Raw genomic sequence first — 25332 nt, 5'->3', positions numbered from 1 at the left:
AATTCTTTTATCACAACCCGACTCATCCACATAGACTAGATGGTATGACTTAAAGTCCGATATATTGTGGAAATAGAAATCGCGTAAATCAGCATTCTGTTCCTTTGCTCTCTGTCGAGCCACCTGCTTCGACCAGCCGACCGAAGCAAGAGCCCGCTTGAGACTCGAGCTTGTCACCCAAGTTTGAAACTCATCCCATAGAAAGAGAATCCTTTCATCCACATATAATCCGGGCTTCTCGAGAAGATGGCCACAGAGAGTCTGTATCATTGGCGGTGTGATGCTTCGTCGCCGACCGACGCGAGTTGATGGAGCTCTGACATTCCCGAACAAGCGAAGATTGTTGCGAATACTGATTATCGAACGCTGGCTACACTCCGCAGCCGCGGCAATTTGTGATGTATTCAAGGATCCGTTATACATCATGTCACGAATCATCTCCAGTTTGGAAGGAGGGAGTCGAGGCGCCATTTGCGTGGGATCGCTGGGGGCTGACCATTGTGTCGTTGGCACAACGGTGGAGAACGGTTTTCTCCAAGCTCACCCTGCTCACCCCTCTGATCAGGGAGCGGACGAAATGATTTTTGATTGAACACCGGGGGGGGAGCTGGGGTATTGGGGAATGCACGTGACTGAGGGGCACTGCAGCTCCTGGGAAGCTATTTTGTCTTGGCGATCCGAAAGCTGCGGGTATTGATCAGTGCTAACAGGAAGCAGACCGGTACGGTCACCTCACAAATAGACATTGCACTTGAAGCATGATTCCCATCGTCGAGGAACTGGACATTCAAGGGGAAACTGATTTAATTGGTTGAAAAAGAAATGAGCTCCAAACACAAAGCTTAATCGCGCAACGTCGGTGGTAATCATTAAGGAGGTTTGGTTGAGCCTGGAAGAAGCATAATGTGGTCACGTTTTACATATGTAGACATAGATTTGTGGTTGTCTAAACACAGATCAAAGGCTAGAAACGGGATTTTGTTTTGAGAGCATGAGGAAAATGACACGACCTGATGAGCAGCTGATCGCTAATCTGGTTGCATATCTGGCGAAATTGGCGTGAGAATTTGGGCGATATTCTGAAGGCAACCACAACAGTTTGAGTCCATTATAGGTTATCCAGGAACGTTCCTGGCTTAATCCGTATCCATACTGCTTAAGCGGCGAGATGAAGTCGTCAGACATAGGCGTCACCGGACCTTTTGAACCTATGTTATATGTGCCGTTATTTGTGTGCAGAAGATTAATATCATCGTTGTCGAATTGAAGGGATCTGCTGAAGCCAATAGGAAGATTTGACACGCTCTGGCCGGTAGCCGGATCCCAGATCCTGACTGTCTCATCATCAGACGCTGATGCGAGTCGGCTTCCATCTGGCGACCAGGCAATCGATGTGACCGAACCACTATGCCCCTCAAGGGTTGATATGCTCTGGCCGGTAGCCGGATCCCAGATCCTGACTGTCTTATCACGAGACGCTGATGCGAGTCGGCTTCCATCTGGCGACCAGGCAATCGACCAGACCGAACCACTATGCCCCTCAAGGGTTGATATACTCTGGCCGGTAGTCGGATCCCAGATCCTGACTGTCTTATCAGTGGACGCTGATGCGAGTCGGCTTCCATCTGGCGACCAGGCAATCGACATGACCCAATGACTATGCCGCTCAAGGGTTGATATGCTCTTGCCGGTAGCCGGATCCCAGATCCTGACTGTCTCATCATCAGACACTGACGCGAGTCGGCTTCCATCTGGCGACCAGGCAATCAACATGGCCAAACCACTATGTACCTCAAGGGTTGATATACTCTGGCCGGTATTCGGATCCCAGATCCTGACTGTCTTATCAGCTGACGCTGATGCGAGTCGGCTTCCATCTGGCGACCAGGCAATCGACCTGACCGAACCACTATGCCCCTCAAGGGTTGATATACTCTGGCCAGTAGTCGGATCCCAGATCCTGACTGTCTCATCATAAGATGCTGATGCGAGTCGGTTTCCATCTGGCGACCAGGAAATCGACAAGACCGAACCACTATGCCCCTTAAGGGTTGATATACTCTGGCCAGTAGTCGGATCCCAGATCCTGACTGTCTCATCATAAGATGCTGATGCGAGTCGGCTTCCATCTGGCGACCAGGCAATCGATGTGACCGAACCACTATGCCCCTCAAGGGTTGATATACTCTGGCCAGTAGTCGGATCCCAGATCCTGACTGTCTCATCATAAGACGCTGATGCGAGTCGGCTTCCATCTGGCGACCAGGCAATCGACATGACCCAATGACTATGCCCCTCAAGGGTCGATATACTCTGGCCGGTAGCCGGATCCCAGATCCTGACTGTCTTATCAGCTGACGCTGATGCGAGTCGGCTTCCATCTGGCGACCAGGCAATCGACATGACCCCATCGCTATGCCCCTCAAGGGTCGATATACTCTGGCCGGTAGCCGGATCCCAGATCCTCACTGTCTTATCATCAGACGCTGATGCGAGTCGGCTTCCATCTGGTGACCAGGCAATCGATGTGACCGAACCACTATGCCCCTCAAGGGTTGATATGCTCTGCCCGGTAGCCGGATCCCAGATCCTGACTGTCTTATCACGAGACGCTGATGCGAGTCGGCTTCCATCTAGCGACCAGGCAATCGACCAGACCAAACCACTATGCCCCTTAAGGGTTGATATACTCTGGCCGGTAGCCGGATCCCAGATCCTGACTGTCTTATCATCAGACGCTGATGCGAGTCGGCTTCCATCTGGCGACCAGGCAATCGACATGACCGAACCACTATGCCCCTCAAGGGTTGATATGCTCTGGCCGGTAGCCAGATCCCAGATCCTGGCTATGGTATCATCAGACACGGATGCGAGTCGGCTTCCATCTGGCGACCAGGCAATCGACCTGACCCAAGCACTATGCCCCTCAAGAGTTTGAAGACAGGGACTCCAGTTTTCCTCTACCACAGGATAATTCAAGACCCAGTCTGGTCTCCCATCCTGAAAAGATATCCTTGCGAGACTCTTTAGTGGGCTAAATATAAGAGGTGAGCAATATACTTGCAGAGGGCTGCTTTCAATTGCTGTTCTATAATATCGAATAAACCTAGAGGCGTCTCGAGCTCGATTCAACAGCATTCCTGACTCTTTTTTCTTCTGTTTAAGTGCGCCCCTTGTCAGAAGAGAAGATCATCTCTATTCAATTCTAACCACTCACCTCAATCAAAATCTCGAGCTTTTGCATGACTTGGATGCCATCAGAAACACTTCCCAAAATACTAAGAGCTTCGAGCCAGTGGAGGAATTTCTGCTGCAGAAACGTATCCACGCGACCTCTGCGATAAACTCCCAGCTCACAAGCTCCATTAACCAGGCTAGCTTCAAGATGGTCCATCCAGTAGACACATGAGTATTCCACCGCTGCTAGTGGATTTGGGCTAGGTTTGCAGATATCCTTTGTGTGGAGTCCAGGTAATTTGATATTCCAGATATCACGTCGAAGTGTCTTAAAAATAAAGTCGAGAGATCGTATAAATATCATGTCGTGTTCAGCCTCTATACCTCTAGGAAGTATCTCACGGAGTGCTTCCTTAAGTAAAAATTCCTTTGCAGACTGATGAACAAACACAATAGTTTGTTCCCGAACCGTTAAAAACGACCCACAGATTGCAATAATCTCTTCAAGGGGAACATGATCATCGTAGTCATTGTCCGGTAGTTCAATCAGAGAAGTCAGTTCGTGTAGCGTAATAGGGCGTAAGACAGTTGACATGACTGCCAGTATCTCCTTGCACAGGTCAGCGTCCCTTGATTTGCGAACCAGGCCAATCATTCGACCATATAGAGCCTCCAACCCAGGAGGAAATGATTTTAGCTGCTTGAGTACATTTATTCGTATCTTTTCAAGATTCTGACACACCAAGGCCACCCAGAGGAAGGTACCTTGCGAGTTTGATAACAGGTAGGAATGAACGCCATCGCGAGTTTTATCGCTATACCTTTTCGCTTTTGCCAATTCGTAAACTTTATGCTGAATAAATTGATTCACTGCTTCGGACACAGATGCCTCGTTCAGCTCTAATGAGATCGGAGCTAGCTGGGTAGCAATATCAAGTCGCTCAGCGATTTCAGGCCAGTTGCGGCTAGAAACAACCCACTTTATCTGTGGATTTACTGATGATTCCTGGACAATTAAGTCTAGCAGGAGACGGAGCCCATTGGTGCACTCATCTAAAGCATCAATTACCAAATAAGTCATCTGCAGTGTCGGGTCGTTTAGAATGTCCCTGAAGATTGTTGACAGTGCATTCCATGCATTGGCATCCTCAAAGAGGGTCTTTCCTGCATAGTCGTACCGAGCTCGCACATGGTGGAGAAGAGATGGATGATTCTTGACAAGTAAATATATCAACCCCCTCAGGACAGACGTAGCGCTGTTGATCCGCATGTCGGTAGCCTGACAGAAAAAGAACGAGATGCTCGCATTATCCCCATACAATCTCGTCAACTCTTCGATGACACCACATAGGAGCATCGTCTTGCCTTTACCAGGATCACCCTTGATCCAGAGAAGGCGATTTCTCTCGCTGTCTTGCCATTGTTTGAAATCTTTGTTCTCTAGAATCCAGCGATATGAGTCTTTGAGTAGTCCGCCCTTGGTATTCTCGATACGTTCCTTGTCATCGACAGGGTTGGTGGCATGCAAATCACGAAGGCATTCTTGATTCAGCGTTTCGGATTGTACTGAAGCCGATCACTATTACTCGCCGTAGATTACAGTCACATCGATTTTCCACTTACCAATCGTGACATTCCCGATATTCCCGTGTATTACTCCTGCCTGGAATCCAGAGTTTTTTTCGCCTTGGGAAATGCTAGTCGACATGGCTGTTGCGCAAGAGTTTGGAAGAGGCTCAAATCTACGCTTGGATCTCCCAATCCCCAGTCTACCCCGCTATCAGGTGATCTGATTCGAGACAGAAGAAATCGACCGCCTTGACCATATTCCCTTGTAATCACCTTGATAGATGATGTGTCTTTCCATTTACATTATTCAGGAGGTCAATACGTGAGCGTAGCGCCATCTTCCTCGAAGTTGCCGCGGAAGACCAAAGCTCTAATCAAAGTGACGAACCTTGTGGTTAACCGCAGCGTAACGATTGTATCTGTGTTTCAGGAAAGTTACAAACCCGCATTCGTGTAATTTACCTTTACAAAACATTTCAAGACCCCACAACAGGCTAAACCAGAAAGGGACTAGCGTGTTTCAGAATAAAGTTCAGAAAAGAAAAGAAAAGAAAACAAAGGTGAAGCTGATTTCGAGCGGCCCTGTATTAAGCTTTCATTACCCGGGCATACAGTGCCGCTCGAAATCAGCTTCATGTCTTTTGATTTTCTTTTCTTCCTTAAACTTTATCTTGCATAACACTATACCTATTATGGTCAGACCACCCCCTGATGTGGTGCTTGGCGGTAATCTAGTACGATCGTAAATAAATGAATAAAAATAGTCTTTGTATTATACAGGGCCGCTCGAGATCAGCTTTACCTTTATCTTCTTTTCTTTTCTAAACTTTATTCTGAATCACGCTAGCCCCCCTTTGGTTTAGTCTGTTATGAGGTCTTGAAATATTTTATAAGGCTAAATTACACATGCGGGGCTGTAAATTTCCTGAAATACAGATACAATCATTACGCTGCGGTTAACCACAAGGTTCGTCACTTTGATTAGAGCTTTGGTCTTCCGCGGCAACTTCGAGGAAGATGGCGCTACGTTCACGTATTGACCTCCTGAATAATGTAAATGGAAAGACACATCATCTATCAAGGTGATTACAAGGGAATATGGTCAAGGCGGTCGATTTCTTCTGTCTCGAATCAGATCACCTGATAGCGGGGTAGACTGGGGATTGGGAGATCCAAGCGTAGAGTTGAGCCTCTTCCAAACTCTTGTGCAACAGCCATGTCGACTAGCATTTCCCAAGGCGAAAAAAACTCTGGATTCCAGGCAGGAGTAATACACGGGAATATCGGGAATGTCACTATTGGTAAGTGAAAATTAGATGTGACTGTAATCTACGGCTAGTAATAGTGATCGGCTTTAGTACAATCCGAAACGCTGAATCAAGAATGCCTTCGTGATTTGCATGCCACCAACCCTGTCGATGATAAAGAACGTATCGAGAATACCAAGGGCGGACTACTTAAAGATTCATATCGCTGGATTCTAGACAACAAAGAATTCAAACAATGGCAAGACAGCGAGAGAAATCGCCTTCTCTGGATCAGGGGCGATCCTGGTAAAGGCAAGACGATGCTCCTATGTGGTGTCATCGAAGAGTTGACGAGATTGTATGGGGAAAATGCGAGCATCTCGTTCTTTTTCTGTCAGGCTACCGATATGCGGATCAACAGCGCTACGTCTGTCCTGAGGGGGTTGATATATTTACTTGTCAAGAATCATCCATCTCTTCTCCACCATGTGCGAGCTCGGTACGACTATGCAGGAAAGACTCTCTTTGAGGATGTCAATGCATGGAATGCACTGTCAACAATCTTCAGGGACATTCTAAATGACCCGACACTGCAGATGACTTATTTGGTAATTGATGCCTTAGATGAGTGCACCAATGGGCTCCGTTTCCTTCTAGACTTTATTGTCCAGGAATCATCAGTTAATCCACAGATAAAGTGGGTTGTTTCTAGCCGCAATTGGCCTGAAATCACTGAGCGGCTTGACATTGCTACCCAGCTAGCTCCGATCTCATTAGAGCTGAACGAGGCGTCTGTGTCTGAAGCAGTGAATCAATTTATTAAGCATAAAGTCCACGACTTGGCAAAAGCGAAAAGGTATAGCGATAAAACTCGCAATGACGTTTATTCCTACCTATTATCAATCTCGCAAGGTACCTTCCTCTGGGTAGCCTTGGTGTGTCAGAATCTTGGAAAGATACGAATAAATGTACTCAAGCAGCTAAAATCATTTCCTCCTGGGTTGGAGGCTCTATATGGTCGAATGATTGGCCAGGTTCGCGAATCTGAAGATGCCGAGCTCTGCAAGGAGATACTGGCAATCATGTCAACTGTCTTGCGGCCTATTACGCTACACGAACTGACTTCTCTGATTGAACTACCGGACAATGACTACGATGATCTTGTTCTCCTTGAAGAGATTATTGCAATCTGTGGGTCATTTTTAACGGTTCGGGAACAAACTATTGTGTTTGTTCATCAGTCTGCAAAGGAATTTTTACTCAAGGAAGCACTCAGTGAGATACTTCCTAGAGGTATAGAGGCTGAACACGACATGATATTTATACGATCTCTCGACATTATTTTCAAGATACTTCAACGTGATATCTTGAACATCAAATTACCTGGACTCCACCCGAAGGATATCTGCAAACCTAACCCAAATCCACTAGCAGCGGTGGAATACTCATGTGTCACCTGGATGGACCATCTTGAAGCTAGCCTGGTTAATGGAGCTTGTCAGCTAAGAGTTTATGACAGTGGTCGCGTGGATACGTTTCTGCAGCAGAATTTCCTCCACTGGCTCGAAGCCCTTAGTATTTTGGGAAGTGTTTCTGATGGCATCCAAGCCATGCAAAAGCTCGAGATTTTGATTGAGGTGAGTGGTTAAAATTGAATAGAGATGATCTTCTCTTCTGACAAGGGGCGCACTCAAACAGAAGAGAAAAGAGTCAGGAATGCTGTTGAATCGAGCTCGAGACGCCTCTAGGTTTATTCGATATCATAGAACAGCAATTGAAAGCAGCCCTCTGCAAGTATATTGCTCAACTCTTATATTTAGCCCACTAAAGAGTCTCGCAAGGATATCTTTTCAGGATGGGAGACCAGACTGGGTCTTAAATTATCCTGTGGTAGAGGAAAACTGGAGTCCCTGTCTTCAAACTCTTGAGGGGCACAGTGATTCGGTCAGGTCGATTGCTGGTCGCCAGACGGACGCCGACTCGCATCAGCGTCCACTGATAAGACAGTCAGGATCTGGGATGCGACTACTGGCCAGAGTATATCAACCCTTGAGGGGCATAGTGATTGGGTCAGGTCGTTTGCCTGGTCGCCAGACGGTAGCCGACTCGCATTCAACAGTTTACTGGGGCTTCATGTTGCCTAAGACCTCATTATAGATATAAGGCGTGAAGCAGCAAGTCTAGGTAGGGACTTGAGGTTTGGAATCAGCCATTTCTCCTGCTTGTGTAACATAGAAACTTCGTCCTCCGCAAGCTCTTCTGGCAAGATGCTTGGTTGGTCTCGGGAGCAGAACTTGTTAGCTCCGGACATAAGGCCTATAGCCATAGGATCAAAAGACCGATAAAAACTAATTAGATCCGGGTAGCGATTGAGAAAATATATGACCAGCGTATCTACCATCTTATTCTGGAATGCAGTTCTTCTGCCTCTTTTCGAAGTCAGCAAACCAATCATTCCAGAGCATCGTAGGGAATTGATAAGCTTACATATGGTTTACAAAGTGATCGTTAGCTAATAAAACCACACCAAGCCCCAAAAAAGTAGCAACTTTCCACCAACGCTCGCCCCAACGGCATTGGTCGCTCAAAAAATCACGATCGGCTTTTTGGGGCATGAATTGAGAACCATAAACAGCCTGTAAGATAGAATCTCTGGCTATAGTGGAGACGGCCCGACCCCGGCGGTTTATCGGAACGCCTTCTGCTTCATTCTTCTTCAAGTCATTGACATAATTTTCGAAATGAATATGGATCCAAATCTGGGCGAGGCGACGATTCAGATCATCTGGCTTCGCAGTCGAAACGCCGACTGAGTTGAGGTACCTCAAATATGCCACGCATGCTGTCAGAGAAGAATCCAAGACATAAAGGTCAACCCTAGGTAAAGCATCCAGGTGACAATTGACTGTGTAGAACTTTAAAGCAACACTAGGATCGTTGGATAGTAAGTCTGTGACCAAACAATTACAACAGTTTTCGATTCTTCGAGCTTGATTGTGGCTCAATGTCTCTCCAGTTGCAATATGGCATATATTTTGAATGCAGTCAATGTATTGATCTGCATGAGACCAATTGTTGACTGGCCTGGGGTCGCGAGAGAGCCCTCTTTCGGTATCTTGCCCTATCAGGTTGTCGACATTTGGTGATGTGAGAAATGACTTCTCAGGGCCAAATGCACCATTAGACTCTGAATATTGAGGCTGTTCATTTTTGATGTTGACGAGGGATGAAACTTTTTTGTTCCCGTGTCTCGTAAAGGCATATACGCCTGGACTTGAAATTGTGGCTCTAGGCTTCTTGTTTGTGTCAATGGACTGTGCCATCTGCAAGCACTGATCAGATGGCAGGCAGATCTCTGGAACTTCAAAATGAGGCTGAGGGGTACGTTGCAGTAACAGCTGACTCGGATCTGTTTCGTCGAGGAGAGCCTCTGGTGTGAGCCAAGAATCCCAGTCAAGTGGGTCGTCGGAAGCATTGAGTGCAGGTTCCTCGTAGGAGGCTTTTACGGACAAAGTTTTTGGATTGGAAGATACCATTATGCGTATGTTGAAGATTGATGACTGAAAAAAAATCAAGGGCGAAATGCTGGTAGTGGTGCAAGAGCATCTAAATAGCCAATGAAACTGCTCAGACAGCAACTGAATTGAACGTACACTGAATTCGAGACAGCTGGAATGAATAATGAAAAGAATGGCCAGACAAAAAAAAGGAGCTAAGTAAAGAAGCCCCTTAAGCCTCCCCGAAAAGTACATCTTGAAAGAGTGCGCCGTTTTGGTGTCGCAACCAAAATGGTGATGAGCAGTTGGCCACGGTTTGCCCCCACATGGCCACGATTTTCCTCCAAGGCCACGGTTTTCTTCCAAGACCACGGTTTTCCCAGGCCATCCAAAATTGGCTCAAAAAGTAGAATTTCCTCATTGCAATACCCAAACAAGATTTATTTTCACGCCTGTACATTAGAAGGTGAGCAGGAGGTGAGCAGAAGGTGAGCAGAAGGTGAGCCGAAGGTGAGAGAGTAGAGGCGCCGGAGACCTGACAAGGGTGACAGGGACTCTGCGACCGTCTAGGCCGAAATTTTAATGCCTTAACCTTTGTATGAATACATATCGAGATTGAATAAATTTGTAATAATGGTAGTGAAACAAAACTGGCAGATCTGTGCGGTCTAGAAAACAGTGTTGTTGCAGCTGATCGTTAAACACGCCCGCAATGATCGACAGTGAAACACTTCCCGGCTCCTCGACGATCCATTGTGGCCCCACCGTCTCTCCACCCTTTCTCGTTACGAAGGTTGAAATTCCGTCTCATACAACCTAACTCTCTGTTCGAGATGTTTTCGAACTATTTCTCTCGAAAGATCTCGTACCTCATGGGATGCGGAGACTAAGAAGTAAGTTTCTATTCTGTAATCAAGGCATAGGTCTTACCCATCACTAAAACCTCCCCACGGGCTTCATGCGTGCTTGCCAGTCGTTTGATGTTTCGCCCGGAAGCCTCTTCTGATATTATCTCATCATATCGAGGGTTCCCGTTGTAGACGGTGGCACGACGATGTTGGCCGAATGGCTTCCCATGTTCTATCATCTGGTTTGATACGACGTAGAAGGACATCTCGAGTATCTTTTTCATGATCAGCGCGAGGATGTCTAAATAAGAAGAGAAAACCCACATATCCGTCGTCCAAGACGTCATCGCTTAACAAGCTGTTCAGAAGTGGTTGGGCCGCAACCGCAATATCTGGGAAAGTAAATATCGCATGGATTTGCGCCGTAAACACAGAGGCCGAACTTACCCAATGTTTGGACTTGCCACACAAAATGTACACGACGTACTTGTGAGGTACAAGTGTTGTACCCGTAGAGAAGCTTTTTCAGGTAAGATATAACCCCCGCGATGCCGAAATCCGTCGCAATTGCCAGGACACATTCATAATGGTCTACGGATTTACTAACTCCGTACCGCCCAGTAACAAATGCTGTCAGGGAAGTAGACCCATCCAAGGCTGTACGATGATAAATAGTCTCAGTGAGCCCTCTTCGAGGTTGAACAAAAAGCTCCAGGACGCTTTGCTTTTCTGGGGACCAAGATGTCACCATGAACGGGTGCGTCTGAACCCAGGAGAGGAGGCTTGCCGCGGGTATCCAGAGGTTTATGTATTGGCCCGCATGGATATGTAAAGGTTGGGCAAGTGCAACCCTGACCGTGAGTGGTTTCAACTCTTTGCCTTGCGTCAGTGTTTGTTGAACCTGATCACATCTGATTGAGGCACGAGAATAGGGGCGAGAGGGGAAGACACCATTCCTGAAAATAAAAAGACAAAGCTCGACCAGGATTGCAAGCAGAATGAGGCCAAGTGGAATGTAAACATATAGCCGGGGCAGCAAAGTCTCGGATGGCAGATGATGCCATACAAAATAAACGCAAGCTGTGGCTAAGGCTTGGTGTAGTCGAAGGAATGGCTCGTAAAAGAAACGGCGAAGGAAAGAAAAAGATAACAATAGAAGCGCAGCCATCATCACAGCACCCTAATGAATGGTCAGTCTGACATTATTGACAATGTAGAGAGGGAGGACAAACAATAAACGCGAAGAGGTTAGATTTCTCACGAAGACTCCAGGCCTTCTGCTCAATCACTATGGCCATGATAATGTGTAAAATAAGGAGAATGCCGGTCATCCAGCCCACAGCCCGATGAATACGCTTGCAAGTCATCAAAGAGACACCAATAGCATCTGCAAGGAAACCTAGATGATGTGATAAGAAGAGGAAACTCATGTTGATCACTGAAAGAGTTCCAGCCCGGTTTCTAGCAATAGTGGTTGATGGCGTATTGAAAGCGATAAAGAATATATTTGTTACAATATAGATAATGCACGACAAGGCATCGGCTCGAGAGCAGGGAGGTATCAGCTTGTGGCGACCCCATAGGTACGGATATGTTAAATGTTTCGTTATGAGGAATGAAAGAATTCTGATTAGGTTCAGAAACGAAGGGGCTATGCGATTGAGAAAGAGTGTTGTCAGTAAAGAACCCGCCGCAAGAGCATAGATCAATGTAAATTCCATTGTCAGTGTGTCTATAGTATCAAAAATCTCCAGCTATTCCAAGAAGACGAGGTCATCTTATAGTGACCTTGCTCTGTTGCGAATGACCAGTAGGCTGACATAATATAATCCCTAGCTGGTCAGGGATGCTCATCAGGAGGATGACTCATCTCTGTACTATGAATACTCCAGGCGCCCGAACTGAATTAGCATGTTATTTTGGATTGAAAAACATTTTGGTGTGAAAATGTTGTGAGGTGCACAGATTTAAAGCGCTCTAAGATTAGTGCGATCGAATTTGATGTAAAATTAAATGGCTTTAAAATTTCGGATTTTGAATATTAGCCAACCTGAAATATTGAGGAGCATAAATATTAACAAACAATAATATTAGGGGGACTTTAATATTGATGGGCGAAAAATTCCAAGATACGAAATATTATGGTACCTATAATATTAGACTGCTATAATTTTGAATGGATTCGGTGTTAGGTCGGATATAAAGAATTTGCGTGGAAGGAGCAAAAGAGAAAAAGAGCGAAGGTGCCTAAGCGTCGTAGGGCATGGTATTGATGCAAGTAAATGGAAAAAAATCCTTACAAAACGTAGTGGGCGTCTCGCCCAAGAGATCTGCGGTTGCCTGCCCATAATTCTACTCACGCGCCGCCCGGTACGCAATCCCAGCAATGGAGGCAGGCGTGCACTCTCACTGCGTTTCAGTTTACTATGGGGTGCAGGGATCATAAAGGGACTGCGGCGATGTCACTACCATGGTTCCAAAATGGGATGACTTAGCATGCGACCGATCACGACCCTCACCAATTCCGCATCTATTCTCACCTTCGCCTCACCTTCCAATTTACAGGCCATGAAAATGATTTTATTTAATTTGTCTTATTGCTTGTACTGCAGGGACAGCAGAAAAGTATGGTTTGAACCATTTGCGGGACATAAAACCGTGGTCCTTTCCGGGAAAACCGTGGTCTTTGAGCATTCAAAAGGAACATTTCCTCCTTTGTAAAATTTAAAACGCACGTATTTACCATTTTCTGAACAGATAAATCTGGCACTACCCCCATCCATTTTAACGTGCAATCTCATCCCAACGAAGACAATGACTCGAGAACAACCAAAACCCTCCAGCGTGGAGAAAAGACTACTGCGACAGAAAAGAGACCGCCGCAAGTTATGTCTGGAGAAAAAGGCGCTGGAGTATAGTGTAATTTGCGGGGCGGATGTTTGCTTGGGCATACGCATTCGAGAGTCAGGGAAAGTTTTCATTTTCTCTGAGGACCCCTCCGGGTTCTGGTCATTTCTTAGCTCTCGACTAGTAAGTGCAGGTGGGAACATCTGGCTACAACTTTTCTGACTCATCTAGGGGTCTTATTTTCCAACGCCAGTCGAACGAAATGGAAATAATCTCTAGGGAGTGAAATTTTGAAAGGAGATGAGTCAATCAACAATTCAAAATGTCTTGTTCGCGTGCTATGTCGTTTGTTTCGGAAGCCATTTCTGGACTGGGGAAGGAGGACGATAATGCTGTCGTGTACTATCTTCCAATATCAAATGTTTAATAACTTTGACAATCTGGTTATTGGACGTTAGCCGACATTTCTTTCAAGCTCCCAGCAGTACCCTACCATATTTCCGCCTCTTTAATCAGCTTTTCTAACTATTTTGGGGCTCTTACTATCCAACACCAGTTAAGAAGAATGAAAAGAATCTCTAGAATTGAATTCGCATAGGAGTGGTCTACTTTTGACTTTTTCTTGTACTTAATTGGACCGTGTGAGGTGCTTGGAAGCAAGGCCATGGTGGATAAATTAGCTAGCAGCAGCAATTCAGAAAGCCGCGATGGCAACATTAAAGAGCCTAAACTTGAAGATATTGATTCCGTCAAGAGCCTCACCCCCAGATATGGCTTTGATGACTGACTGGGAAGAACCAGATTAGTTACATAGGTAAAACAGATTTCCAAAATTCAGATTAAGGCATGAAAATAAAGGAAAGTGAAGCCAAACTACTCATGAACACAAAAAGGCCGCCCTGCTGAAGGGTGCGCACAGAGCGAACTCTACCAGAAGAGCACCCTCTTCCCGCCGGCTATATCAACACACCATTCAAGTAATCTATCAAACCCTTGATCCGGGTGCTGTTCATAGGGTTTCCAATGCCGGCGAATAAAGGATTTAAGTTCTGCGAAGATTTCCTCAATAAAATCTAGGTCTGGGGAGTATGGACGACCAACACAGACTTTGGCTCTGGCCATCTCTCACAATGATGGAGAAGCTCCATAATGAAATCCTCCTAGGCGGATTCATCAGTCGAGCCCCGAAACACAAGAGAGAAGAAAATACCGTCTTGTGCATATGCAGGCAGTTCGTGTAGTATATCCGATTCTGGATTCACCTCGAAGCAAATGAACAACGAGCGCACTTCGCCTTAAAATAAATAGGTGACAATGGAATTTGGGTATCAAGAATCAGATCGCTAATGTAACAGACAGATAACAGGTGAAAAATAGATTTCTTTATCACGAAACCCGAAGACGTTTTGCATCTCCTGCCTCCACTCGACATAGTCGTCGTTTTGCGGCCCCCGGTTGCTGCTTAGCCGGTCGGCATCTCAGAGTAGAACGGTGAAAGTCGATGATCAAAGCACGCCCAAGCTCTTCACTCCAAAGGACATTGTCTCGCCTGAGATCTTCATGTATTATCCCGAGAGCTTTGATTTCCTTGTTCGATTTGTGAATCTCGCGGCGAAGGTGTTGAGTCAGCTCCATCGTTGCGGTGCTTTCACCTCCCCAGCCCATTACGAGCATATGGCGGATTTCTCCAGCGCCATGAAGGAAGTAGGTTTTAGCTAAGTCAATGGTTCCCAAAAAGACAGGCACAGCAGATCCTTGAACTTGGCGCAGGATCTGATATACATGCGCTTCACGGGAAACTTCTTTCCACAACCCCAAAGTGGTGCCTTTACCGATGACCGTGTAACCGTATCTCGTGCAAGTCAGTTTGAACGGGGCACCGTAGGAGCCACAACCGCCAAGAGGAATGCAACGATCGATATTTTCGTCCACTTGGCTCTTCAGCGAAAGCATCAAATCTCCAACCGAGATAGCATGCTGAGTCGGGTCGTCTTGGCGCCACCGATGATGGTCCACGTTTGGACACAACTCATCCAGGGATGTTCCGGTCTGCAAGCCGAGTAAACATCGTTGCGTGCAAAATTGTGCAGCGCGGCGTCGAGAATGGTCTTCTTGGTCATGGCTTGACTCTTGCTGGCGATCTGATCGCCGAGCGGACGGCGAAGGCGTGACTTGGCTAATCCTCCGCTTATGGCCAGCTGTTTTATTTGTGTCGGACCCGGACGAGTTAGGTGACCGAGAGCGCCGTCGGATCTCCGAAGGCGCACAGCTGGTTTGAGATCGTGTAGGCACTCGACGGCCCTCTGATGGAGACGGTAGCGGAGATGACGATGGTAATTCATAGGACGAACCAGACTCCGGGCTCGGAAACTCAGGGTTTGTGCTATCGGAGTGAAGAATCTGCTGCAATTCTTTTCTCGGGATCTGGGAACGCGTATGTTCAAAGCTTGTTTCCCACACATGAAGATCGGGACGCCAGCGATTTCTCCACTCTTGCCCACGTGCGGGTGAACGAAATGCCATCAAACAAAGGCATAAAACCCTCGCAACAGAGGTCTTTGATAGCTGGAGAACTGTATCCGCTGCTGAGTCCATTTCACTGTGGGGGTCACAGAAAAAGTAGTAAAGTGTGGTGGGCTCATCTTGTGGAACACGAAGTAGAACACGGGCAATTCCATTTGTTAGGTAGGAATATTCGAGTCCTTCTTGAATCATAACATGATATTCTTGGACAATAGCAGAGCAGACAAGCCGCTGTGCATTGTACCTCAGCTTCGCATCCTGATTAGTGGGTATCTTATTTGACCTGACCATTTCCTTCCACAAATCCATTGGTCGTAGTCCCATACGAAAAGTTGCGACAGGCAGCTTGTGATGCGGCTTGTACTCGACAGTCGTCAGGAGGGTGTTTGTGTTGCCGTCGACACGATGAATACAAAACTGGTCTGGTCGTGGGTGAGGTGTGCTTGACAGCTGGCTTGTATCCGCTCCAAATGTTTCGTTCCTGCTCAAAGAATTTGTGTGATTGCTAAACTGGATTCCATCACCGAGGCCGAACTCATCACAAGCCGCTGGTAGTTTGCACAACTCAGCTATTATGTCATGGACATGCTCTTCCACTCCAAACCGCTCATAGGCCTCAAGATCTTGCTCACTACTGAGTGGCTTGCGGGCAAATCGACGACCAATTCCTTCTAACTCCGGTAGAGGCGAAAATAAACGTGGCGCCTGCCCTGGCTCCGACTGAAGATATTGACAGACAGACTTGTATACCCCTAGCAACTGCTCTGAGCATTCGGTCCAATGATCCAATCGCGTTGGGCAGTATTTTCCGGTTGGAAGGGGTATATTGCCAGTGGTTGAGCGAGATGGTGTCTCGACTCTCAACTGGCGGGAGAGAAGATCGTGGCAGTGCTGTAAAAGCTCTGTGAAAGAGGTCTGTTGGTTGCGCTCTTCTGCTTGTCGTCTCCTTTCTGCTTCCTGCTGTCTCCCTTCTGCTTCCTGCCGTCTCCCTTCTGCTTCCTGCTTCTCACGTTCTTCTGCCTGCTTCCGTCTCTCTTCTTCCTGTTTCCGTCTCTCTTCTTCCTGTTTCCGTCTCTCTTCTTCCTGTTTCCGTCTCTCTTCTGCTTTCAGGTAAAGATCCTTGTAATTTGGAGAGCTGTGGTCGGCCATTGACTTGTTGGGGAAGGGGAGTCATGCCACGACACAAGTGTCAGCACCCGATCGGTGGTCGTGGTTTCCGGAAGTAAGTTCTTCCTAAGTTCTTCCGGAAACCAACGTGAACTCACATATAAGGCATAATCGACTAAAAGTAGTTAACAAGTTGACGAACTAGTTAATTATTAATTAGCGTTTATCTTTACTTTGCTCAGAGTCTCCATTGCAAATTCTTCCAAATTAACCCACAAGATGGGGGGATGGTTCAGGGACACACCACTCGATCCTTGGGAGTCTACGGCTGCCTTTCGGAACTGTACCTGTGACTCCAGGAGCAATAATAATGCTGATACATTCCTGAAGTCACTTCAGTCGGCCCCAGCAATCCGTAAAAGATCGCTGGGGAAAGACTGAGGTCCCAGGAGCCATAGAATTCCGCCTGCGATCCAAGAGGTACGCCTGTGATTCGCTCAAAATCATTGAATCTATTGTAATTAGTTACATAATATGTGAACTTTTATGAGGCCCAATACGATCGGCTCTGAGCGGTCCATCGATTGCAATTTTGGCTTTCTGGGTACAGATTGATGGATGCTTGTCATGAAAGCGGCCCCCTTGTTTCAATTCGAGCAGGAGAAACATTTTCCAGATGGACAGGGAAATACCCCCTTTCAAGTGAACAACAACCGACAGTCCGCGTTGTCAGACTAGTGAGTTACTTTTCCGCTACATGCATCTGCATTGCGCATGGTCTCAGGTCCGAATATTCGAAAAATGGCTACAGTTCATGGTCCCCGACCAGCTACACTGAAGCCTCGTCATCTGGTTAATAGCACCATCACATACTCTGCCGCGAAAGAGTGTGAAGGCAATGTTCTTCATGAGTTGGAATAATGGGATCAGGAAACAGATTACTTGTCTTACTTATACCAGACTCGTGACTCGATCAGATCGATCGTAGCTCAACACCTTGGCTTGAATTCGGCAGACAAATGTCACATCGCGGACCCCCTCCCCCCCCGGTACGTGTAGTAAATTAAGAAAAAAAAGGGGGAGGGGTGAAACTTTGAAGAAGCGTGCTTTCCGCAGTGTCTTGAATTCATTAAGTGCAAACCTCAACACGAGGCAGTGCTCCGATGCTGATATCAGTTCAGCACATGAGTAGCGGATATCGGTTGGGACTATTGCTAATCAGAGAAACAAGTGGGTTCAAGTAGCCAACGGCTTGTGGTCTAGAAGCGCCGTCAACATGTCCGGGATACCACTCTAGTGCTTGCGCTTGCATCAACTGAGCGGGGAAGCCTGTCACCGATGCATTAGCGTAATCCTGAGATTCGTTGGCAATGTCCAATGTCAAGCCCGATTATATATAATTCCACTTTCGCCCATTCCTGCGTATACACCTGCCCACATCTGCCCACTTTTCCGCTTACCACAAACACGATCAGCTAGCATAACATTAACGGCCAACAAACGCTTAGTCAATTTGGTTGAAGCCGAAAGGAAAAAGTTTGAGGACGACGAAGGGTTTTCCCCGTCTCCTCGTATTATGCAGCGATGCAAAGCTGCTTGTTGATTAATCCACACCGACCTTTCGAAAATGCCAAGGCAAACACGTGAACGCAATGCCAGTGCGCAGCTTAATCTAGCCGAGATTTTGAGGAAAAGCGCAGATCTATTTGTTCTTCGTTCTTTAACTTCAACGCTCACCCAAATTGGCTCAAAACGCGATTATGGTCTCGCTCCAATACTTATCAAATGGTGGACTGGCGTGCCACATCCGGAGAATCTCAGCAATCTATCACGGCAGATATGCAGAGAGTTTGGCTTGCAATATCCGGACAAAACGGATGTCCCAACACCCAATGAACGGGCTGTTAGAACTTGTGAACGACGAGACTCAACGGTCAAAGCGGAGAATCTTAGCCAACCAAGATTCTATATAAGGTATCTCATATGAGATGCTGAGCTTCAACGTGATTCGATTATGAATTTCTTGAAACATAGAGACAAAATGGTTCAAGAAAAATCGTTACCGGGTTTTTGGGCCGCTTGAATAAGGCATGGGATCAAAGCCTGACCAGGTGATCTGCCTGAGTAGATCAGCGCTTTTTACCTCTTCTCCCTTTTCGCCTTCGACATCCGTCCTACTTACAGCATATGTATCTTGTCTTCCTCACGTACTCGTACTCCAGCTACTTTTTCAATGTTCTTGTCTCTGATCTTATTCGACCAGTGCCATGCGCTGACACATGGCTCAAGAATGAATATGTAATTACTATCAAGTATTCAATTTTTATCAGTCAAGTGAGACAAAGATATTTGTGTAATATCCGATACAAGGTGCTGTGGGGGCATTGCCATTAAGAACATATATGCTCGTTCGTCATGTGACTTACTGCCCAACCCCGGGACGGCTATAACTCCCCACTTTGGACTTACCCCTCTCAACTACAGCACAAACAAAGATTCGAGCTTTGCTTCTCCCATGGTAAGGCATTTTAAACTACAGTAGTGATACTCGGCTAATGTGAAGTACTTCTTGATCACCTATAGCCGCACTCGATGGAGTCCCATGATTTAGGCGACGATTTAGGCCGTGACGGCACGAAAATCCAACAAAATATCGAGGCATTGATACCACAAGGTACGACGGTCGAAGAGGATGAGAATGGAAATAAGGAGTATGGCGGGGAAGCGCTATCAGCGTTGATTGCCTCTATGAAAGTCGCGCTAAAAATTGATGAAGTAGGACTACATGTTGCTTGTGTTCAGGGTACCTTATTAACTATTATTATTAGACTTGGGAAGGACGTTTGAGATACTGGTCGAAAAACACGAAAATAATCAATCCTCGGAAACAAGGCTATCTTATACCTTTCTTTGGCGGAATTCAGCTGAACCCTGGGGGTCTTTTGAAAAGCGGGAAATTCATACAAGTCAATAATGAGCCGATTTTAGGTGCTGGCGCAACTTCTTTGTTTATTGTGCCTCGCTGATATATCGAAGTCTTCTAGATTATTATTCTCCAATGTTCTTATTATTTTTTTACTTGACTCCAATGATTCTGCTAGAATAATGAGAAGAAGAAAAAGGGCTCTGGTGAAATGACTCCGAGGCCATATGTGATGTAGGTGGAAACGAAGGCTGCGATTGATGGCCCTGAGTCCTGTCGAAAGAGTCTAATAGCGGAGGAAGGTCGTTCGATTGAGGATCCCTCCTCCTAGGTTGCTGTGAGGGAGAGAGCTCAATATTTAACTGATCCCAAGTTGTTGGTAGATTCGGCAGGCCAAGGTCGTTCAATTCAGGATCACTCCTGGGTTGCTGTGAGGGAGAGAGCTCATTATTCAATTGGTCCCAGTTTCTCGGACCCGGCAAGCCAAGCTCGTTTAATTGAGAATCATGCCAGTCTAATGTCGCTAAATTATACTGTTGCTCCCATTCTTCCGGTAGACACGGCAAGCCAAGGTCGTTCGATTGGGGATCATGCCAGTCTAATGTCGCTAAATTATACAACTGGTCCCAGTCTTTCGGTAGACTGGGCAGGCCAAGGTCGTCCAACTGAGTATCACCCCTAGGTTGATGTGAGAGCTCGATTGTATTTAGCTGGTCCCAATTTGGCGGTAGGCTCGGCAATTCAAGATGGTTCAATGAAGGTTCACTCCCAGGTCGCCAGAAGACCTTCAACGTCGCTAAATTATACTGCTGGTCCCAGTCTTTCGGTAGACTCGGCAAGCCAGGGTCGTCCAATCGAGGATCACTCGGAGAGAGCTCATTATTCGGCTGGTTCCAGTTTCTCGGACCCGGCAAGCCAAGCTCGTTCAATTGAGAATCATGCCAGTCTAATGTCGCTAAATTATACTGTTGCTCCCATTCTTCCGGTAGACACGGCAAGCCAAGGTCGTTCGACTGGGGATCACTCGGAGAGAGCTCATTATTCAGCTGGTTCCAGTTTCTCGGTGGAAGCGGCAGACCAGGGTCGCTCAATTGAGGATCACTCCCGGGATGCTGTGGGGCAGGATGCTCGTTTGTGCTGGTCGCTGATATGCTCAGCTGGTTCCAATTCGCCGGTCGTAGTGACGGGTCATCGTTATTTGAAACCCGTCCGCTCCTGTGTCCACCCGGTACTCTTAACCACCCACCGAAATGATCCATGTCCAAGTTACGTACTTGCTCCCTCTGGAAGTCATTTTCCTCGGTATAAGTGTGCACCGTATCGAACTGCACATTGGATACCTCAGGATTCTCTCTTGTCTCTTGCTGAGCGGTAGTGCTGTGAAGGAATACCTGATCAGGCGTTTTGGTGGATGATGTCGCAAGGTTTGAAGGTGACTCGAGAACTGGCAACTTATTTATATTGGAAAGAAGGCTTGCTGCGGATGGTCGAGGACCTTGACTGTCTGCTTCAAACTCGGCCACTGTGATTGTGGGAAATAATTGACTTCGCATATCCTTTGGTAGGGAGGAAGCATGAGGTGAATCATCTCTAGGGCGAGGGTGATCAAGAGACATATACTGTGACGTGGAGGGGTCGCCGATTGGGGTATTAAGGTATGTATCGTGGGTACTGACATAAACCATCTTCTCATTCGAATCGGTTATCCCGGCGCTGATAGGGATTTCCGTTGGCATAGACGTCCTCGTTGAGCACTCTTCAGATAGGATAACCATCTCAGGGGTTGTAGGTAATTCTGGTGTGGATGAATAAACGCTACTGCTTGACGATTGTGTTGAGCTATCGTTGTCATCTATAATCGTTAACATGATGCGGGGGACTCCAAGGTCATTCTTACCTTCCGACAAGACAGGAGGATTCACACGGCGCCGTTTTGACGAATTTGTACCTATCCTCGCTTTCCGCTTTTTGGTCTTAGCGAGGAATGCATTTAGACCGGAAAGTTCAAGATTCTCATAGTTTTTATATCCTAGGATCTTGCAAATATCTCCTAGACTGCGACACTATTAGCTAAATATGTGACCCTTTGAGCGGAAGACGTACGGTACTGTATCATCGTAAATTCGTTGTAGAATTGAAGGAATTGCCAAGGGCACTGATGCCTCTGAGGGATGATCTGGATAAAAATCTTCCTTTAACCCCGCTACGAAGGCATCGGGTCGAATAGTATAATTGTCATTCAAACGAGTGAAAAAATCGACTTGATGTTCAGCTATTAAAGATTTCCAGAGTTAGCCTTTGAAACGCCGATTCAAAATGGAGTACTTACCAGTGTAGACTATATCCCAGCTACGCAAGCCCCATTTAGTCTGAGACAGATGGTAAATGAGTTCATTTGCCCATTTCGCACCGCGAATTAGTGACCTATACCGCTGCGAAGAGGCGTCCGACCCATACACGTTTCGCATGGCTTCATACACAGTTTCGCTTTCGGGAGTGATTTTTACAGCAACCGCACATAAGGAGCAATAGACAAGCTCTCGAAAGCATGTAAATGGTCGGTTCTTCATCGATTTTGTTGGGCTAGGTCGCGTTGATGACATCACTGGCATGGACTTGCCGTATTCGATCACGAAGGACACTGGAGATGGAAACGATAGCTCGATTGAGCTACTTTTTGATGGACTCAAGCCTAGTATTAATTGGTGAAGAATTTTTTGTCGTCTAAGCTTATCGCAGGAAGCCAAATCTTCCCAATTGGAAGATTTCGGCAGGGACTCAAACTCGGAAAAAAGGTTCGATAGGTCTCTTGTAGACTCATTGCTCTTCGGAGAGGATGTTGTCCTTGACGGTTCGTATGGGATAATTTGCAATGCACTGAATCCGTCGCCACCATGACTCGGTTGATTGCTATTGCTGCTTTCAAAGGCTACTCCGTTGCCAGAATCCTTTTCGAGACTGCTCCTGAGATAATTCACATAATGGGTTGGGTTTTGGCAGACCTTGCACGGTCTGTGTTCACTTGTCTGTTGCTGTCTCCCTTCAGGTCCCGAATAACAAGACGCGTTGTGGGCGCTCTCCATTTCAATAAGTCGAATCTCGAGGTGTTTAATATAAGTAGGGTTATCACCCTTACACTGAATTAGACGCTTAAAACCCATCGGTCTTTGTGTGGGCGTAGCCCGGGAAATTGCTGGAAGATGGACATGAGAGAAATCTTGTTAGACAGGACAGCCATTAATGGCTCACCAAAAGAGGGGAAGTCGAGGGAATGACCAGGACAAGGAGGGCCCGTGCGACGCGCCGAGTACAGGCCCCTGAGCTGCACATTCATCACACTACAAAACCCTTATCACATCTTCCATTCATAATGTTCTGACCTTGTTTCCTCTCTATTTGCGAGTATGTTTGTCTTCGCCGCCATCTCTTTTCACGTTGGAGGATTTCAAAGCTCACAAAGAGCCATGACGCCAGGCGTCATTTCTCATTCAGAACTTCAAACCAAGAAATGTCAACGCTCTTGGGTACCATAGAGAGAACACAAAATTATCATTTTCACTCTATCACCCTGACTGCGTCTCGTCCCCAGAATGGGGCTAACCTGATCAGGGATGCCAGCAATGCTGGCATCCCTGATCAGGTTTAGTCTAATTTCATCTGTATCATGACGTGGCAATATGCGCCAAAAGCATGCTCACGCCACTTGGAAGAAATCTAATGAGTCTAGAACCAGGGAGGCTTGTAGACCGCTGTAAATCTCAAACAAGTTAAACTATACACACGCCGATCCTGAGATAAAATTTATAATTGACTGCCAACTACAAGTCTAGAAATCGTATAGTTGATTGGCAACGTGTGATTTCAGTATTCGAGAAAATCGGGCTTAGGCAGGCCTGATCTGGAACATATCCTCCATTTGGCTGCCTGATCATCTTCGCATATATAATACAATGATAGCAGGTAAATTGATGCCATGAAAGTCAAACAACCTCAGCGACCGCAGACATGTGCTCCAATAGGTGCAAGACCTATCGCCCTGCACCCAGGGGCTGTGGCCATGCTATTGCGGTAGGCATTCTACGATGTGGAGAGGCCTTTCGGCGCCCTGGTCAAACTCCATGTCTACCTCCCTCAGGCCACCTACGAGATCTGGAACGAGACGTTGATGAGCAAGATCGAGATCTTGAGGGAAAATGCGCCGTTTGCCTGGGCGAAACACCACCAAGCTCTCAGGGCTCTGAAATTTTGGAAATTCTTTGAGGTAAGCGTTCATTGAAAACGTAATAAATCAAGTTGCTAATCTGATTCAGGCCTTGTATCTACCTGGCATCGAGATGACTGACTGCTTGGTTCAACTTTCTCTACGACCTAAAGATTCTGGTATCAACTACTAGATCCATTTTTTCTTCTTTTTGCGAGGCTATCTATGCATAACAGGTCATTTTGTATATGGACTTCGTATTCCTCAAGTAAGTGGTTCAACCCCAATTTACTATTCACGTCCTCAATGACTAATCGTCCTAATATTCACGTGTAACTGAGTAGTATAACGCGTATTTGAAAAATTCGGCATTACTTACACCGCCCCTCTGGACCCCATTTTATAAACTACGGCTGGCGCCCACAGCTTTGAACTTTAGATTATTTTATTACTAAAAATGGACATGGACCAAGCCAAGCGAGTCATCCTACGACTACAAGAAGCGGATATGAACTACAACGATCCTTACGAACCTGTTCGATTGTATCTAGAGAAAATGGGCCACTCGTTGCAACACTTGGACGAGAATCATCATTTCATTCACATTCAACCTCCTAATCCTGATATTCCCCAAATCGACCCAAAAATTCACGTTGTCATTGATTTTGAGACGGCTAAATTTTCTGGTCCTGTCGAGGGCGATTTTCCGCATGAATTTTACCGCGTTCGTCGAGAGGGGGGGGGGAAGCTGTACGTGAGAATCCTTATAATCTATCGCTATGCTCATTTCCCTCTAGGACGCTTGCTCGTTACCGGGAATCAACCTGGTTTACAAATTTTCAACAAAAGGTTCGGCAAATCACAGACGGCTTATATCCATGGGGACATGAAATTGCTCCCATTAAACACTGATAGATCCTGGTGGTCTTCATCATTGAATCCGTTATGTAGATGCATTTGTTTAACATTTTTTTTATTTACATAGTCCCGTCCAGTATTGCCAATCCTAACATTTGTGTAGAACATATACATACAGAAGAGTGACATGCCGTTAATAAAGGTACGGACTGCCCTTAATATAGACGGCAAATGAAATCTGCGTTCAAGTGGAAGAAATTGCATTCTGTAGGCTCAAAACTCAGTAGGTAAACAGAAATAGGAAAGCGATGGGAACGCATAGAAAAAGGGTACTTTAGTCAACTAGATTATTGTTCCGAAGTTTCCCAGTGAACGAATATATGACATCCATCTCATCCTTGGCGGTAAATCTATCCATAACGAGCCTCAGGTGCGATATCTTTCCTACGGGATTCTCTGTCGTTGAAATCGAAGGTGTCGATGTTCCATTCGCCGAGCTCTGAAAGAAATACAGATGTCTACCTTCATCGCTTCA

At 46.4% G+C, this 25332-nt stretch overlaps 9 protein-coding genes across 9 annotated transcripts; 3 read left to right on the top strand and 6 right to left on the bottom strand.

The window, feature by feature from the left end:
* Positions 1-1414: 1414 nt before the first annotated feature.
* Positions 1415-2781, bottom strand: N7484_008138 (WD40 repeat domain-containing protein; the record flags this gene model as incomplete). Its single annotated transcript, XM_057118525.1, has 2 exons — positions 1415-1456; positions 1525-2781. The coding sequence occupies 2 exons, from the start codon at positions 2779-2781 to the stop codon at positions 1415-1417; spliced, it is 1299 nt and encodes a 432-aa protein (XP_056971560.1).
* Positions 2782-8133: 5352 nt separating this feature from the next.
* N7484_008137 (uncharacterized protein) lies at positions 8134-9529 on the bottom strand (the record flags this gene model as incomplete). Its single annotated transcript, XM_057118524.1, has 2 exons — positions 8134-8422; positions 8481-9529. The coding sequence occupies 2 exons, from the start codon at positions 9527-9529 to the stop codon at positions 8134-8136; spliced, it is 1338 nt and encodes a 445-aa protein (XP_056971559.1).
* Positions 9530-10391: 862 nt separating this feature from the next.
* On the bottom strand, positions 10392-10604 carry N7484_008136 (uncharacterized protein; the record flags this gene model as incomplete). Its single annotated transcript, XM_057118523.1, has 1 exon — positions 10392-10604. One exon carries the CDS (start codon positions 10602-10604, stop codon positions 10392-10394), a length of 213 nt encoding a protein of 70 aa, XP_056971558.1.
* Positions 10605-10681: 77 nt separating this feature from the next.
* On the bottom strand, positions 10682-11768 carry N7484_008135 (ferric reductase family protein; the record flags this gene model as incomplete). The annotated part of the gene is made up of 2 exons (XM_057118522.1): positions 10682-11518; positions 11571-11768. The coding sequence occupies 2 exons, from the start codon at positions 11766-11768 to the stop codon at positions 10682-10684; spliced, it is 1035 nt and encodes a 344-aa protein (XP_056971557.1).
* Positions 11769-14571: 2803 nt separating this feature from the next.
* On the bottom strand, positions 14572-16857 carry N7484_008134 (uncharacterized protein; the record flags this gene model as incomplete). Its single annotated transcript, XM_057118521.1, has 1 exon — positions 14572-16857. One exon carries the CDS (start codon positions 16855-16857, stop codon positions 14572-14574), a length of 2286 nt encoding a protein of 761 aa, XP_056971556.1.
* Positions 16858-19398: 2541 nt separating this feature from the next.
* Positions 19399-19841, top strand: N7484_008133 (uncharacterized protein; the record flags this gene model as incomplete). The annotated part of the gene is made up of 2 exons (XM_057118520.1): positions 19399-19590; positions 19644-19841. Coding segments are annotated over 2 exons (390 nt in total), but the record flags the coding sequence as incomplete, so codon positions are not given.
* A 49-nt stretch (positions 19842-19890) lies between these two features.
* Positions 19891-22206, bottom strand: N7484_008132 (uncharacterized protein; the record flags this gene model as incomplete). Its single annotated transcript, XM_057118519.1, has 4 exons — positions 19891-21590; positions 21636-21793; positions 21842-22010; positions 22068-22206. The coding sequence occupies 4 exons, from the start codon at positions 22204-22206 to the stop codon at positions 19891-19893; spliced, it is 2166 nt and encodes a 721-aa protein (XP_056971554.1).
* A 1537-nt stretch (positions 22207-23743) lies between these two features.
* On the top strand, positions 23744-24132 carry N7484_008131 (uncharacterized protein; the record flags this gene model as incomplete). Its single annotated transcript, XM_057118518.1, has 3 exons — positions 23744-23806; positions 23874-23999; positions 24049-24132. The coding sequence occupies 3 exons, from the start codon at positions 23744-23746 to the stop codon at positions 24130-24132; spliced, it is 273 nt and encodes a 90-aa protein (XP_056971553.1).
* A 264-nt stretch (positions 24133-24396) lies between these two features.
* On the top strand, positions 24397-24890 carry N7484_008130 (uncharacterized protein; the record flags this gene model as incomplete). The annotated part of the gene is made up of 3 exons (XM_057118517.1): positions 24397-24689; positions 24737-24788; positions 24855-24890. The coding sequence occupies 3 exons, from the start codon at positions 24397-24399 to the stop codon at positions 24888-24890; spliced, it is 381 nt and encodes a 126-aa protein (XP_056971552.1).
* Positions 24891-25332: the final 442 nt, after the last annotated feature.

This window comes from Penicillium longicatenatum, assembly GCF_028827895.1.
Source record: "Penicillium longicatenatum strain IBT 33135 chromosome Unknown contig_4_segment0_segment0, whole genome shotgun sequence".
Classification (NCBI taxonomy): Eukaryota; Fungi; Ascomycota; class Eurotiomycetes; order Eurotiales; family Aspergillaceae; genus Penicillium; species Penicillium longicatenatum.
This window is presented reverse-complemented; position numbering and strand designations above follow the sequence as displayed.